Consider the following 13,464-nt stretch of genomic DNA (forward strand, 5'->3'; position numbering starts at 1 on the left):
TTTGTGATGAAGTTACAGGAATGAAAATCAATCATGTGTTATTATGGATGTTGTAATGTCATAATTAATATATTTTATTTCTGCTGATTTGAAATTGTGTTTTTTTTTGGCAATTAATTAGTATTGACGGAAAATCCAAAGCCACCTTGTGTAGAGCTGCGGGATCAAGTGCAGGCGGAGCTCAGTCAGAGCAGGCCTCGACCTGCTGTCGGTGCGTACATCCCTCAGTGTGATGTCGAAGGCAACTTCAAGCCTCTGCAATGTCACAGCAGCACAGGGCAGTGCTGGTGCGTGGATGAACTGGGGCAAGAAATCTCTGGGACTAGGACTCTTCCTGGAAGCGCTCATCCACAATGTGGGCTGCCAGGTTAGTGGATACAATTTTACTTTGGAGAGTGTTGTAGTGATTTCTGTTGGGAAACATAATTGGTTTCTCACTCCGTTGCTCCATCGAATTTGGCATCAAAATAAGTTCAACAGTAATCTTCAAACCACTTGTGATTTAAAATTCTGTAAATAACAAAAATAGGCTGTTGAAATCCAGACTGTGCAACATAATCCCCTTTCATGAGGATGACATGCTTCCACTCCAAATTCTGAGCTGACTGATGAAGCCAACGTGAGGCTTGCTGAGTCTAACATAGGTGGGGACAGCAGGTGGTGAAGTCAGATGCTCCTGTTGTTTACTCTGGGCTTCTTTGTGCTTTCAACACATGGTCTTGAAGTACTCTACGCCCTGCTGCACACTCATCTTCTGTTTTGACCAAACAGTGGAGATGTTACACTTTTTGCCAAGGTCACCTTGAAACCATCCTTGAATCTTTTCCTCTGTGACCTGGCAGATACTTGCCGTGGGGGAGCTCATAGCAGTGTATCGGTATTAGGAGCCTGATATCAAGCTCTCACGTAATGTGACCGAATCTTCAGATGTGATTGATTGTTATAAGGGTCGCAGTGCTAGGGATATGGTCAGAGCTGTTGACATTTGATCATTCATCTTAAAAAATCAATCTGTAGGAATTTACGCAGAATGCTGAAATGTTTAAAAGATGTTTACACAGAGATGTTTAAAAGGTCACTGTCACAATACCAATATATACTATATATGACTGAATAAAGTCTCTAGAAGAAACTGTATTTTAAATGCATATTTGCCACGTTTTCAAAGATACTTTTTTTTTATAAATCTTACATTAATTAACTGATGCTGAGTATTCATAGTTAAATTATACAGAGAGCTGGACGTTTGAGGTTGTCTGTGTTTCAGGTTGTAGTATCTTTCAAATATCTGGGGAGCATTCTCTCTGAGGATAGCGCCATTGACAACGACATCCGGAGCCGCATTAAACAGGCATCAGCTGCCTTTGGGAGACTTCAGAACAGGAGCCTTCGTCCCTCCCCAAAGGTCGCCGTAAACCAAGCGGTCTGTGTCGCCATCCTCCTTTATGGCTGTGAAGCTTGGGTAACCTACAGCATCACATCAAGTCCTTGGAGCGCTTCCACAGAAGCTGCCTTCAGCGCATCCAGGGAATTACTTGGTGTGAGCGGGTGCCTCACACTGAAATACTTGTAAAGACCAACTGCAGAAGTATTGAGGCCATGATCACCCAGCGTCAGCTGCAGTGGCTGGGGCACGTGATAAGGATGCCCCCATGTCGGCTACCCCGCAGGGTGTTATACGGCCAGCCACATCATGGTCAACGCTCAGCTGGAGGGCTGAAGAATTGCAATAATGATCAGATGAAGAATGCTTTAAGGAAGTGCAAGATCAGACCTGAGGACCTGGAGGATGTTGCTGCTGACCGTATCACTCTGTAGGCATGGGGTTCATATTCTGGAAATGGAAAGAACAACCAGAAGAGAGCCAGGAGAAATGCAGCCATGGTTGCCATCACTACCACCACTACCACATATACATGTCCCACCTGCAATAGAGCTTGTGGGTCCAGGATAGGACTGTATAGTCAAAGATCTCACCGTTAAAGGAATGGACGTCGTCGTTGGATTTCGATGGACAACCGAAGAAGAAGAAGAGTATCGCCAATCCAACCTGTAGCAATGTACACTTGGGTGAACAGCTATCCATCTAAGCAACGTTGAATCTGTTAGTTAAACAGATGGTTGTAGCCCAAACTACAAGCAATTGAGTTCGAATGCGGTGGTCAGAGAACTTGGGAATGGGTCCCACTGCCCACGCCATCCATCTGTATGAATCCTAACTTCCTGCTTGCATTCCCATAAGCTCTCAGCCCTCTCAATTCTCTTGCCGGATCCTACACTCCGGAGAAATTACAGTAGCGTGTGAGAGGAATCTGCAGCTCTCAGTATAATGTAGCCCAGAGTTTGACCAATGAAGAGAGCTGGGTCTTCAAGGAAATGGGGTGTGTTACTTCAAGAACGACCCCCCCCCCCAAGTCCAGTAGCTGGTTGTGAGACTTTATGCCTCCTCCAGTCAAACTTGTACACTGTTGAGGATGCCTCGGCTCTGGCTTGAACCACAATGTTTATTTCCCTCTATCGATGCTGCCTGAGCAGGTGAGTGCCTCTAGCAGTTTGTGAGCATGTCCTTGCAGCTTTTCGTTGAACTGCTTCTGATAATTGCCTCTGTTGTGTAGGTGAATTATAGAATTTGGGAATTGATCAGATCATGGGGACAATAGGTTACAGAGAAGCTTAGTGGGAAATGGGATTGCTTTATGTGCTGGCTTTGACTCATGAGATGCAGTGTTTTCCTCCTAAATCATAATGAAATATTTTCCAGTGGCTTACCTTTCCAGTTAGTTACTATTTAAATATTTGTGTTTTAATCTACTTGGTATTCTGTTTGTTTCCTCCACCCTCGCGCGTCCACACAACTTTAAAGGATTTGTTTAATCAGGCACCTTGTAAACTATTTCGGTGGTCTAAAATTCCCTCCAGCACCCCTCTCAGAAGATAACTTATCGGTTAGTAGGTTAATGGATCATGCGGGTGAAATTGGGTGGCATGGGCACATGGCCACAAGGGCCTGTTGGGTTGGCACGATAGCGTAGAGGACAGTACAATGCTTTATAGTACCAGCAACCTGGGTTCTGTTCCTGCTGCAGTTTGTACATTCTCCCCGTGAGTCAGAGGTTACTGGGTGGTACAGCCCAAAGGGCCTGTTCCATGCCGTCTCTCAATAAACAAACAAATAAATAAATATCCAGTACAGAGTGTTTTAATGTAACAATTTCCAGATCCTATGATTGTACAGCCAGACCATGGCATTAAGGGTGGTTTAAAGACTCAAAGATTACAGAGTCTGCTTAAGGGAGTGCCAGCTAACTCTGAACCCAAGATAATGTTCAGTGTGTGTTGAATGGGCTCTGGGTGTCAAAATGTGAGAAGGACACATTACGTTTTAATGGTTGATTGAACAAATTCTTTGTGTGGAGATGTTAGGGTGGGTGGTGGTGGGAGGGGGGAAAGAGTTAGAAGCCAATGGGATACTAAGTGGAATAATGGAAATAGAAAGAGTTAGTTGGACAATTGTTTAAAAAAAACCCCACAGTTTCTGGACCAGCAATCATAAAGTGATTTTAATAAAATGCAGTTCAGTAAATGCTTTGTCATGATGAGCAATTAACATCCCATTCCCTCTCTTGTGCACCATAATGGAGACTAAATCTTTATACAACACACACAAAATGCTGGTGGAACGCAGCAGGCCAGGTCATCCTTCATCCTGATGAAGGGTCTCGGCCCGAAACGTTGACAGTGCTTCTCCCTATAGATGCTGCCTGACCTGATGCGTTCCACCAGCATTTTGTGCCCGTTGCTTGAATTTCCAGCATCTGCAGATTTCCTCGTATTTGTGACTAAATCTTTATGATGATTTAGTGGTGGGGACAGTATAAGAATTAATTAGTTGATCCAAAATGGTGCCACCATATTTGTCCATGTTACTTGGCCAATGCCTTGTCACAGACAAAAAAATTTTATATCATTAATTAGAAAATACCTACTTTAGATAAAATTGCTGGAAAAGTATATTTTGCATATGTTATTCTTGAAATAATCTCCAAAATCAAGTTCATGCCTATAACTATGATATTCAGACTTCAAAAGTTCAAAGTACATTTATTATCAAAGTATGTTTATCTTGTACAACCTGAATTCATCTCCTTACAGACAGCCACAAAACAAAGAAACCCAAAAGAACCCATAAAAAAAAGACAATCGAGCATCCGATGTTCAGAGAGGGAGAAAGAAATAAAATGTGCAAACAATAAAAGTAAGCAAATAGCATTCAGAGCAAAAGTGACACAAAACCTGGAGCAGATCCACAGCTCCATTCGGCTCAGAGTGAAGTAAAGGGCCCGGAGCAGTGACCAGAACCGGCCCGACCCTTCCGCCTGGTACTGACCCTGGAGAGACTTGTTCTGGAGCAGCTCCGGCCTATGGTTAGGCCATTCTTAGACCCTCTCCAGTTCGACTACCAGCCCCGACTAGGAGTTGAGGATGCCATCATCTACCTGCTGAACCGTGTCTACGCCCACCTGGACAAGCCGGCGAGCACTGTGAGGGTCATGTTTTTTGACTTCTCCAGTGTGCTGAACACCATCCGCCCTGCTCTGCTGGGTGAGAAACTGACAGTGACGCAGATGGATGCTTCCCTGGTGTCATGGATTATTGATTACCTGACTGGCAGACCACAGTACGTGCGCTTGCAACACTGTGTGTCAGACAGAGTGGTCAGCAGCACTGGGGCTGCACAGGGGACTGTCCTGTCTCCCTTTCTCTTCACCATCTACACCTCGGACTTCAACTACAACACAGAGTCTTGCTATCTTTAGAAGTTTTCTGATGACTCTGCCATAGTTGGATGCATCAGCAGAAGAGATGAGGCGGAGTACAGGGCTACGGTGGGAAACTTTGTCACATGGTGCGAGCAGAATCATCTGCAGCTTAATGTGAAAAAGACTAAGGAGCTGGTGGTGGACCTGAGGAGGGCTAAGGTACCGGTGACCCCTGTTTCCATCCAAGGGGTCAGTGTGGACATGGTGGAGGATTACAAGTACCTGGGGATACGAATGGACAATAAACTGGACTGGTCAAAGAACACTGAGGCTGTCTACAAGAAGGGTCAGAGCCGTCTCTATTTCCTGAGGAGACTGAGGTCCTTTAACAACTGCCGGACGATGCTGAGGATGCTCTACGAGTCTGTGGTGGCCAGTGCTATCATGTTTGCTGTTGTGTGCTGGGGCAGCAGGCTGAGGGTAGCAGACACCAATAGAATCAACAAACTCATTCTTAAGGCCAGTGATGTTGTAGAGGTGGAACTGGACTCTCTGACAGTGGTGTCTGAAATAGGATGCTGTCCAAGTTGCATGCCATCTTGGACAATGTCTCCTATCCACTCCATAATGTACTGGTTAGGCACAGGAGTACATTCAGCCAGAGATTCATTCCACCGAGATGTAACACTGAGCATCATAGGAAGTCATTCCTGCCTGTGGCCATCAAAGTTTACAACTCCTCCCTCAGAGTGTCAGACATCCTGAGCCAATAGGCTGGTCCTGGACTTATTTCCACTTGGCATAACTTACTTATAATTATTTAATTATTTCTGGTTTTTATTTTGCTATATTTCTACTCTATTCTTGGTTGGTGCAACTGTAACAAAACCCAATTTCTCTTGGGATCAATAAAGTATGTCTGTCTGTCTCTGTCTGATACTCTACCTTTTCAAAATGGGCAGCCATTTACATTGTCTAAACATCAGGCCATTCCTCGGTCCGGGACGCGGGCCCTGGGGCTTTGAAACGTTTTGGGCCCGGACCATGCCGCCAGATTCCAGCCCATACCTGAACATTACAAAATGGCCTGGCGCTTAGATCCATCAAACTTCAGGTTTTGGTGGATGGGCCTCACCTATGCCTCACCTCTGCTTGTCCCGGCTCTGCCTCGCATCCGCTCCTTTGACCCTCGGACTCTGCCTCACCTCTCCATTATTTGTGGTGATTATTTTTGAGCGATTATAACAGAAAAAGTGTTATTAACGAAGTATTTATTGTATTGTTTGTTTTGTTTGCTGCCAATAACTAGTCTCCGGACTTCACCAGCGTCATCTTAAACCAGAAACCCTCAACCATGGAAGCCAAGGAGAAGGCCATTCAGCCCATCATTTTCACTAAAACTATCCAGTCTAATTAGATTTATCTTTCCTTTCCCATATCCCATTATATATGCCCTTTTGCTATATTCTGAATCCTCTCGAACTATTGCTAGATGGAGCAAGATAGTTCTCAGTTATCACCTAGATATAACCTTTCAGCCAGCTACAACCCGATGCCTATGTCTTAAAATGTCCAATTTCCACTTGTCAATGTCCAAACCAAAATTTAAAATGGAAGGAAATTGTAGGACTAGAATTTGGTTCTCTATCCTTGTGAGGCTCTTCTCCTATTTAATGTGATTGTGGCAGATTCTTATTCCAACCCGTCAGGCTCTTCATTTAGAAATATTTTAGAATTGATTTTGTTTTTAAAGCTCTTAATGGCCTGGGACCAGAGTACACAATCGTTTTCATTTTATAATCCTGCTCAAGTTCCCAAGTCTTCTCTGCCAGTCTCTTAAAACTAAACAATCTCCCTCAAAAGATCAGCTTTTTGAACCATGTTCCTAAACTCTGGAATTCAACACCTAAAACTATGATGAATACAGACTCAACTGACACTTTTAACACTCCCTCAAAACCCATTTATTTAACCTTGCCTTTAATTAACATCTTTTATCTTTTATTTTCATGTTACTTTTTCTTTTTATTTTAATTTTATTTTTATGTTTGTACTTTTATCCCACAGTAAAGCTCTTTGAACTGCATCATCAATATGAAAAGTGCTCTAAGTTATTATTATTCATTGATGAGCATTATTAATATAAAAATACCTGAACTTGCAACTTCCTTTGGTATAATTCCTTTTTTATTATCTGCCTCTTTCTTAACTTTATTCCTGAATGGTCTGGTTTCAAGTTTTACGCCATGCCCCCAGTTGTAGACCTCCTAAACCAGCGGAAATAACTCCAGTCTCGGCATCGGTTCCTCTTGACGTCTTAAACTTCAATCAAATCTAAGTTCCAGAGAACAGCCCCGGTTTGTTACTGGCACTCCTAATTTAACTCTGAGTCCAGGGAGGAGAGATTCATCCTTGTTTGTTGGGCTAAAGATGCATCGCAACATAGCTATGCAGAACACCTCAATGGAGTTAAATTTTGGAAGTGGAGCATTTCATTGGCCTTTGATTTCTTTTTGTATCTGCCAATGGCAATGCATACAATTGGACTTTAGACTTTGCTGATTTTCGATGTTTATTAAATACTTCTGTCTTTTCAGGTCTCAGGCAAATGACCTCAAGTTTGGCTATGTTGAAATTCATTTCTCATGTAGTTCTCTACATTTCGTTCAAGTCTATATCATTTTAACAAGTAGTCATATGACCCCACTGATTTTCCTTGCAACCTATTCTCCACACATTCCCATTATCTCCTGCAGTTTCTACCACTCACCATCACACACACTAGGGGGATTTCACAGTGGTTAAATAACCTACCAGCCAACACATCATTGGGATGGGGGATGAACCAGAGGTCCCAGTTAACAGTAGAACATGTATATCCCACACAATGGTCTGTACTGAACCTAGCTCTGTAGAACTGTGAGGTGACAGTTCTATTAGTGATTTAATCTGCATTGCTTACAGTGCTGTCTGATTGTCACTTATGGGCAACCATGTACAAAGGCTTTTCGATTGCATTGTCCCCATCACAAATAAATTACAATAGCAAGTCGTGGCCGGAAATCAGAATGTTACAGACATCAGCAGTTAGATCCTGTCAGTGGTATCAGTAAGTGACATATTTCTACCTTCATAGTCAGCTTCTTAGCCAGGGTAGTAAATTCCTGTCAGATCCATGGATTTTAACTTCAGGGATTTTTCTGTGTGTCCAGAAAACACCTGATAAAAGTCACAACTGCGAATCGGAGGGACAAGAGGGGGAGGTGTTGCATTACTTGTCAAAGAAAATATTACAGCGGTGCTCTGGCAGGATAGATTAGAGGGCTCGTCTAGCGAGACTATTTGAGTGGAATTGGGGAATGGGAAAGGTGTAGTAACACTTCTAGGGGTATATTATAGACCTAATGAGGAGCGAGAATTGGAGGAGCAAATTTATAAGGAGTTAGCAGATATTTGTAGTAAGCACAGGGTAGTGATTATGGGAGATTTTAATTTTCCTCACATAGACTGGGAAGCCCATACTGTAAAAGGGCTGGATGGTTTGGAGTTTGCAAAATGTGTGCAGGATAGTTTTTGCAGCAATACATAGAGGTACCAACTAGAGAAGGGGCAGTGTGGGATCTCCTGTTAGGGAATGAGATAGATCAGGTGACGGAGGTAAGTGTTGGGGAGCACTTCAGGTCCAGTGATCACAATGCCATTAGTTTCAATATAATTATGGAGAAGGATAAGACTGGAGCCAGGGTTGAGATTTTTGATTGGAGAAAGGCTAACTTTGAGGAGATGTGAAAGGATTTAGAAGGAGTGGATTGGGACAATTTGTTTTATGGGAAGGATGTAATAGAGAAATGGAGGTCATTTAAAGGTGAAATTTTGAGGGTACAGAATCTTTATGTTCCTGTTAGGTTGAAAGGGAAGGTTAAAAGTTTGAGAGAGCCATGGTTTTCAAGGGATATTGGTTTGGAAAAAGAGAGATATCTACAATAAATATAGGCAGCATGGAGTAAATGAGGTGCTCAAGGAATATAAAGAATGTAAAAAGAATCTTAAGAAAGAAATTAGAAAAGCTAAAAGAAGAAGTTGCTTTGACAAGTAAGTTGAAAATACAAACCCCATTTCCAGAAAAGTTGGGATATTTTCCAAAATGCAATAAAAACAAAAATCTGTGATATGTTAATTCATGTGAACCTTTATTTAACTGACAAAAGTACAAAGAAATGATTTTCAATAGTTTTACTGACCAACTTAATTGTATTTTGTAAATATACACAAATTTAGAATTTGATGGCTGCAACACACTCAACAGAAGTTGGGACAGAGTTAAAATAAGATTGAAAAGTGCATGGAATATTCAAGTAACACCGGTTTGGAAGACTCCACATTAAGCAGGCTAATTGGTAGCAGGTGAGGTATCATGACTGGGTATACAAGTAGCGTCCATCAAAGGCTCAGTCTTTGCAAGCAAGGAGGGGTCGTGGCTCACCCCTTGGTGCCAAAATTCACGAGAGAATTGTTAGTCAGTTCAAAAGGAACATTTCCCAACACAAGATTGCAGAGAATTTAGGTCTTTCAACATCTACAGTACATAATATTGTGAAAAGATTCAGAGAATTCAGAGACATCTCAGTGCATAAAGGGCAAGGTCAAAAACCACTGTTGAATGTGCGTGATCTTCGAGCCCTCAGGCGGCACTGCCTAAGAAACCGTTGTGCTACTGTGACAATTATAGCCACCTGGGCTCGGGAGTACTTCGGAAAACCATTGTCACTTAACACAGTCCGTCGCTGCATCCAAAAATGCAACTTGAAACTATATTATGCAAGAAGGAAGCCATACATCAACTCTATGCAGAAACGCCGGTGAGTTCTATGGGCCTGAGCTCATCTCAGATGGACCGAAAGACTATGGAACAGTGTGCTGTGGTTAGATGAGTCCACATCTCAGCTAGTTTTCGGAAAAAACAGGCGTCGAGTTCTCTGTGCCAAAGATGAAAACGACCATCCTGATTATTATCAGTGAAAGGTGCAAAAGCCAGCATCTGTGATGGTATGGGGGTGCATCAGTACCCACGGCATGGGTGAGTTGCATGTATGTGAAGGTACCATTGACTCTGATGCATATATTAGGATTTTACAGAGACATATGTTGCCATCAATGCGACGTCTCTTTCAGCAGGACAATGCCAGACCACATTCTGCACAGGCTACAACAGCGTGGCTTTGTAGCCTGCTGCCAGTCCAGATCTATCTCCTATTGAAAATGTATGGCGCATCATGAAGAGGAGAATCAGACAACGGAGACCACGGACTGTTGAGCAGCTGAAATCTTGTGTCAAGCAAGAATGGACAAAATTTCCAATTGCAAATCTACTACAATTAGTATCCTCAGTTCGAAAACAATTAAAAAGTGTTATTGAAAGGAAAGATGATGTAACACAATGGTAAACATGCCTCTGTCCCAACTTTTGTTGAGTATGTTGCAGCCATCAATTTCTAAATTTGTGTATATTTACAAAATACAATTAAGTTGGTCAGTAAAACTATTGAAAATCTTTTCTTTGTACTTTTGTCAGTTAAGTAAAGCTTCACGTGAATTAACATATCACAGATTTTTGTTTTTATTGCATTTTGGAAAATATCTCAACTTTTCTGGAAATGGGGTTTGTAAATCCAAAGGGTTTCTACAGTTATATTAATAGCAAAAGGATAGTGAGGGATAAAATTGGTCCCTTAGAGAATCAGAGTGGACAGATATGTGTGGAGCCAAAAGAGATGGGGGAGATTTTTAACTATTTCTTTTCTTCAATATTCACTAAGGAGAAGGATATTGATTTGGGTAAGATAAGGGAAACAAGTATGGAAGTTATGGAAATTATGATGATTAAAGAAGAAGTCCTGGCGCTTTTAAGGAATATAAAAGTGGATAAGTCTCCGTGTCCTGACAGGATATTCCCTAGGACCTTGAGGGAAGTTAGTGTAGAACTAGTAGGAGCTCTGACAGAAATATTTCAAATGTCATTAGAAACAGGGATGTGCCAGAGGATTGGCGTATTGCTCATGTTGTTCCATTGTTTAAAAAGTGTTCTAAGAGTAAACCTAGCAATTATCGGCCTGTAAGTTTGACGTCTGTGGTGGGTAAATTAATGGAAAGTATTCTTAGAGATGGTATATATAATTATCTGGATAGAGAGGGTCTGATTAGGAACAGTCAACATGGATTTGTGCGTGGAAGGTCATGTTTGACAAATCTTAATGAATTTTTTGAAGAGGTTACTAGGAAAGTTGACGAGGGTAAAGCAGTCGATGTTGTCTATATGGACCTCAGTAAGGCCTTTGACAAGGTTCCACATGGAAGGTTAGTTAGGAAGGTTCAATCGTTAGATATTAATATTGAAGTATTAAAATGGATTCAACAGTGGCTGGATGGGAGATGCCAGAGAGTAGTGGTGGATAACTGTTTGTCAGGTTGGAGTCCAGTGACTAGCGGTGTGCCTCAGGGATCTGTACTGGGTCCAATGTTGTTTGTCATATACATTAATGATCTGGATGATGGGGTTGTAAATTGGATTAGTAAGCATGCAAATGATACTAAGATAGGTGGCATTGTGGATAATGAATTAGATTTTCAAAGCTTGCAGAGAGATTTAGGCCAGTTAGAAGAGTGGGCTGAAAGATGGCAGATGGAATTTAATGCTGATAAGTGTGAGGTGCTACATTTTGGTAGGACTAATCAAAATAGGACATACATGGTAAATGGTAGAGCATTGAAGAATGCAGTAGGACAGAGTGATCTAGGAATAATGGTGCATAGTTCCCTGAAGATGGAATCTCATGTGGATAAGGTGGTGAAGAAAGCTTTTGGTATGCTGGCCTTTATAAATCAGAGCTTTGTGTATAGGATTTGGGATGTAATGTTGAAATTGTTCAAGGCATTGGTAAGGCCAAATTTGGAGTGTTGTGTACAGTTCTGGTCACTGAATTATAGGAAAGATATCTACAAAATAGAGAGAGTGCAGAGAAGATTTACTAGAATGTTACCTAGGTTTCAGCACCTAAGTTACAGAGAAAGGTTGAACTTTGGAGCATCGAAGGTTGAGGGGGGGTCTTGATAGAGGTATTTAAAATTATGAGGGGTATAGATAGAGTTGATGTGGATAGGCTTTGAGAGTAGGGGAGATTCAAACAAGAAAACATGAGTTGAGAGTTAGGGGGCAAAAGTTTTGAGGTAACATGAGGGGGAACTTCTTTACTCAGAGAGTGGTAGCTGTGTGGAACGAGCTTCCAGTAGAACTGGTAGAAGCGGGTTCAATATTGTCATTTAAAGTAAAATTGGATAGGTATATGGACAGGAAAGGAATGGAGGGTTATGGGCTGAGTGCAGGTAGGTGGGACTAGGTGAGAGTAAACGTTCAGCACGGACTAGAAGGGCCGAGATGGATTGTTTCCGTGCTGTAATTGTTATATGGTTATAACTATGGACCTTTCCATTGCTGCAATCAAACTATTTATTCAGGTGTATCACGTATCATTTACTCTTTACAAATCTCTGCTGGCTCATTCTGATAAGCAGAAAATGTTTGGTCATTTTATCTTTAATTCCCCTTTCAATATCCTGTCATCAGATCTCAGGTGAATTTGTCAATGATTCCCTGGTTCTCCCTCTCACCTGACTTAAACGTCAGAGTAGCATGCAGTTTTCAGTTCCAAAGGGAGACTTCCTGAAACAGGAAAGCACTAGAAGCTTTAGAGGGGGAAAAGAAGCTACAGTTGCAGGACATGTGAAATAAAATTAGAAAATGCTGAAAATGTTCAGAGTAACAGAGGCTGACTGACCCAATGAGTCTGTCATGATTTAGAAGATTATGCTTTTGTCAGCATGCTTATTTTTTGCTTTATGTGTCAATATGCTGGTGTCAGAGCAAAAAGCTTTGTTGATCTACTTTTTCTTTCAATTTTGTCCGGTCTGGATTATCCTTGACTGTTTTTATTGGCAATTAGATTTCTTGTCTTCAGGGGATGAGTTGGGCTAAGCTGCATAAAATTGAGCAACTTCACAGATTTTAAATGACAAAAACAGAAAATGCTGAGAACACCCAACAAGTCTGCACATATCTTTTCAATTTTTTCTTTTACATCCTTTGGCAGACAAGTCTTCAGTTTGGTTACGACACATATCACTGAGCCACACAGGAGACTCTGTCTGATTTACTAATCCAAAAGTTGCATCTTCTCACTACTTTTTTCTACTCGATTTTACACTTAAGAAGTAAAGTTTATATTTCTCTTAATTGTTGATATTTCTGAAGAAAAATACTGTACAGGATCACTTAATTTTACAGTGCCTATAAAAAGAACTCACCCCACCCCAAGAAATTTTCATATTTTATTGTTTTACAACATTGTATCACAGTGGATTTAATTTGGCTATTTTTTGACACTGATCAACAGAAAAGACTCTTTTGTGTCAAAGTGAAAACAGTTTTCTACAGATTAGTTTAAATTTATTGCAATTATTAAACACAAAATAATTGACTGCATAATTACTCTTCTCCCTTCAAGTTATTATTTATCTTTGGCAGTAATCACAGCCTTGAGTCTGTGTGGATGGGTGTCTATTAGCTTTGTATATCTGGATACTGCAATTTTTCCCCATTCTTCTTTACAAAACTGCTCAAGCTCTGAAAGATTACATGGGGATCATGAGT

General features: G+C 41.4%; 1 protein-coding gene across 2 annotated transcripts in view; it reads left to right on the forward strand.

Moving 5' to 3' along the window:
* nid2a (nidogen 2a (osteonidogen)) overlaps positions 1–13,464 on the forward strand; it is a 157,311-nt gene that overhangs the window by 127,647 nt on the left and 16,200 nt on the right. For both annotated transcript variants that reach the window (XM_059958023.1, XM_059958018.1), the window contains exon 23: positions 122–367. In XM_059958023.1, the coding sequence (XP_059814006.1) occupies positions 122–367 (246 nt within the window). The remainder of the gene's footprint in view (positions 1–121; positions 368–13,464) is intronic.

Source organism: Hypanus sabinus, chromosome 2 (assembly GCF_030144855.1).
Source record: "Hypanus sabinus isolate sHypSab1 chromosome 2, sHypSab1.hap1, whole genome shotgun sequence".
Classification (NCBI taxonomy): domain Eukaryota; kingdom Metazoa; phylum Chordata; class Chondrichthyes; order Myliobatiformes; family Dasyatidae; genus Hypanus; species Hypanus sabinus.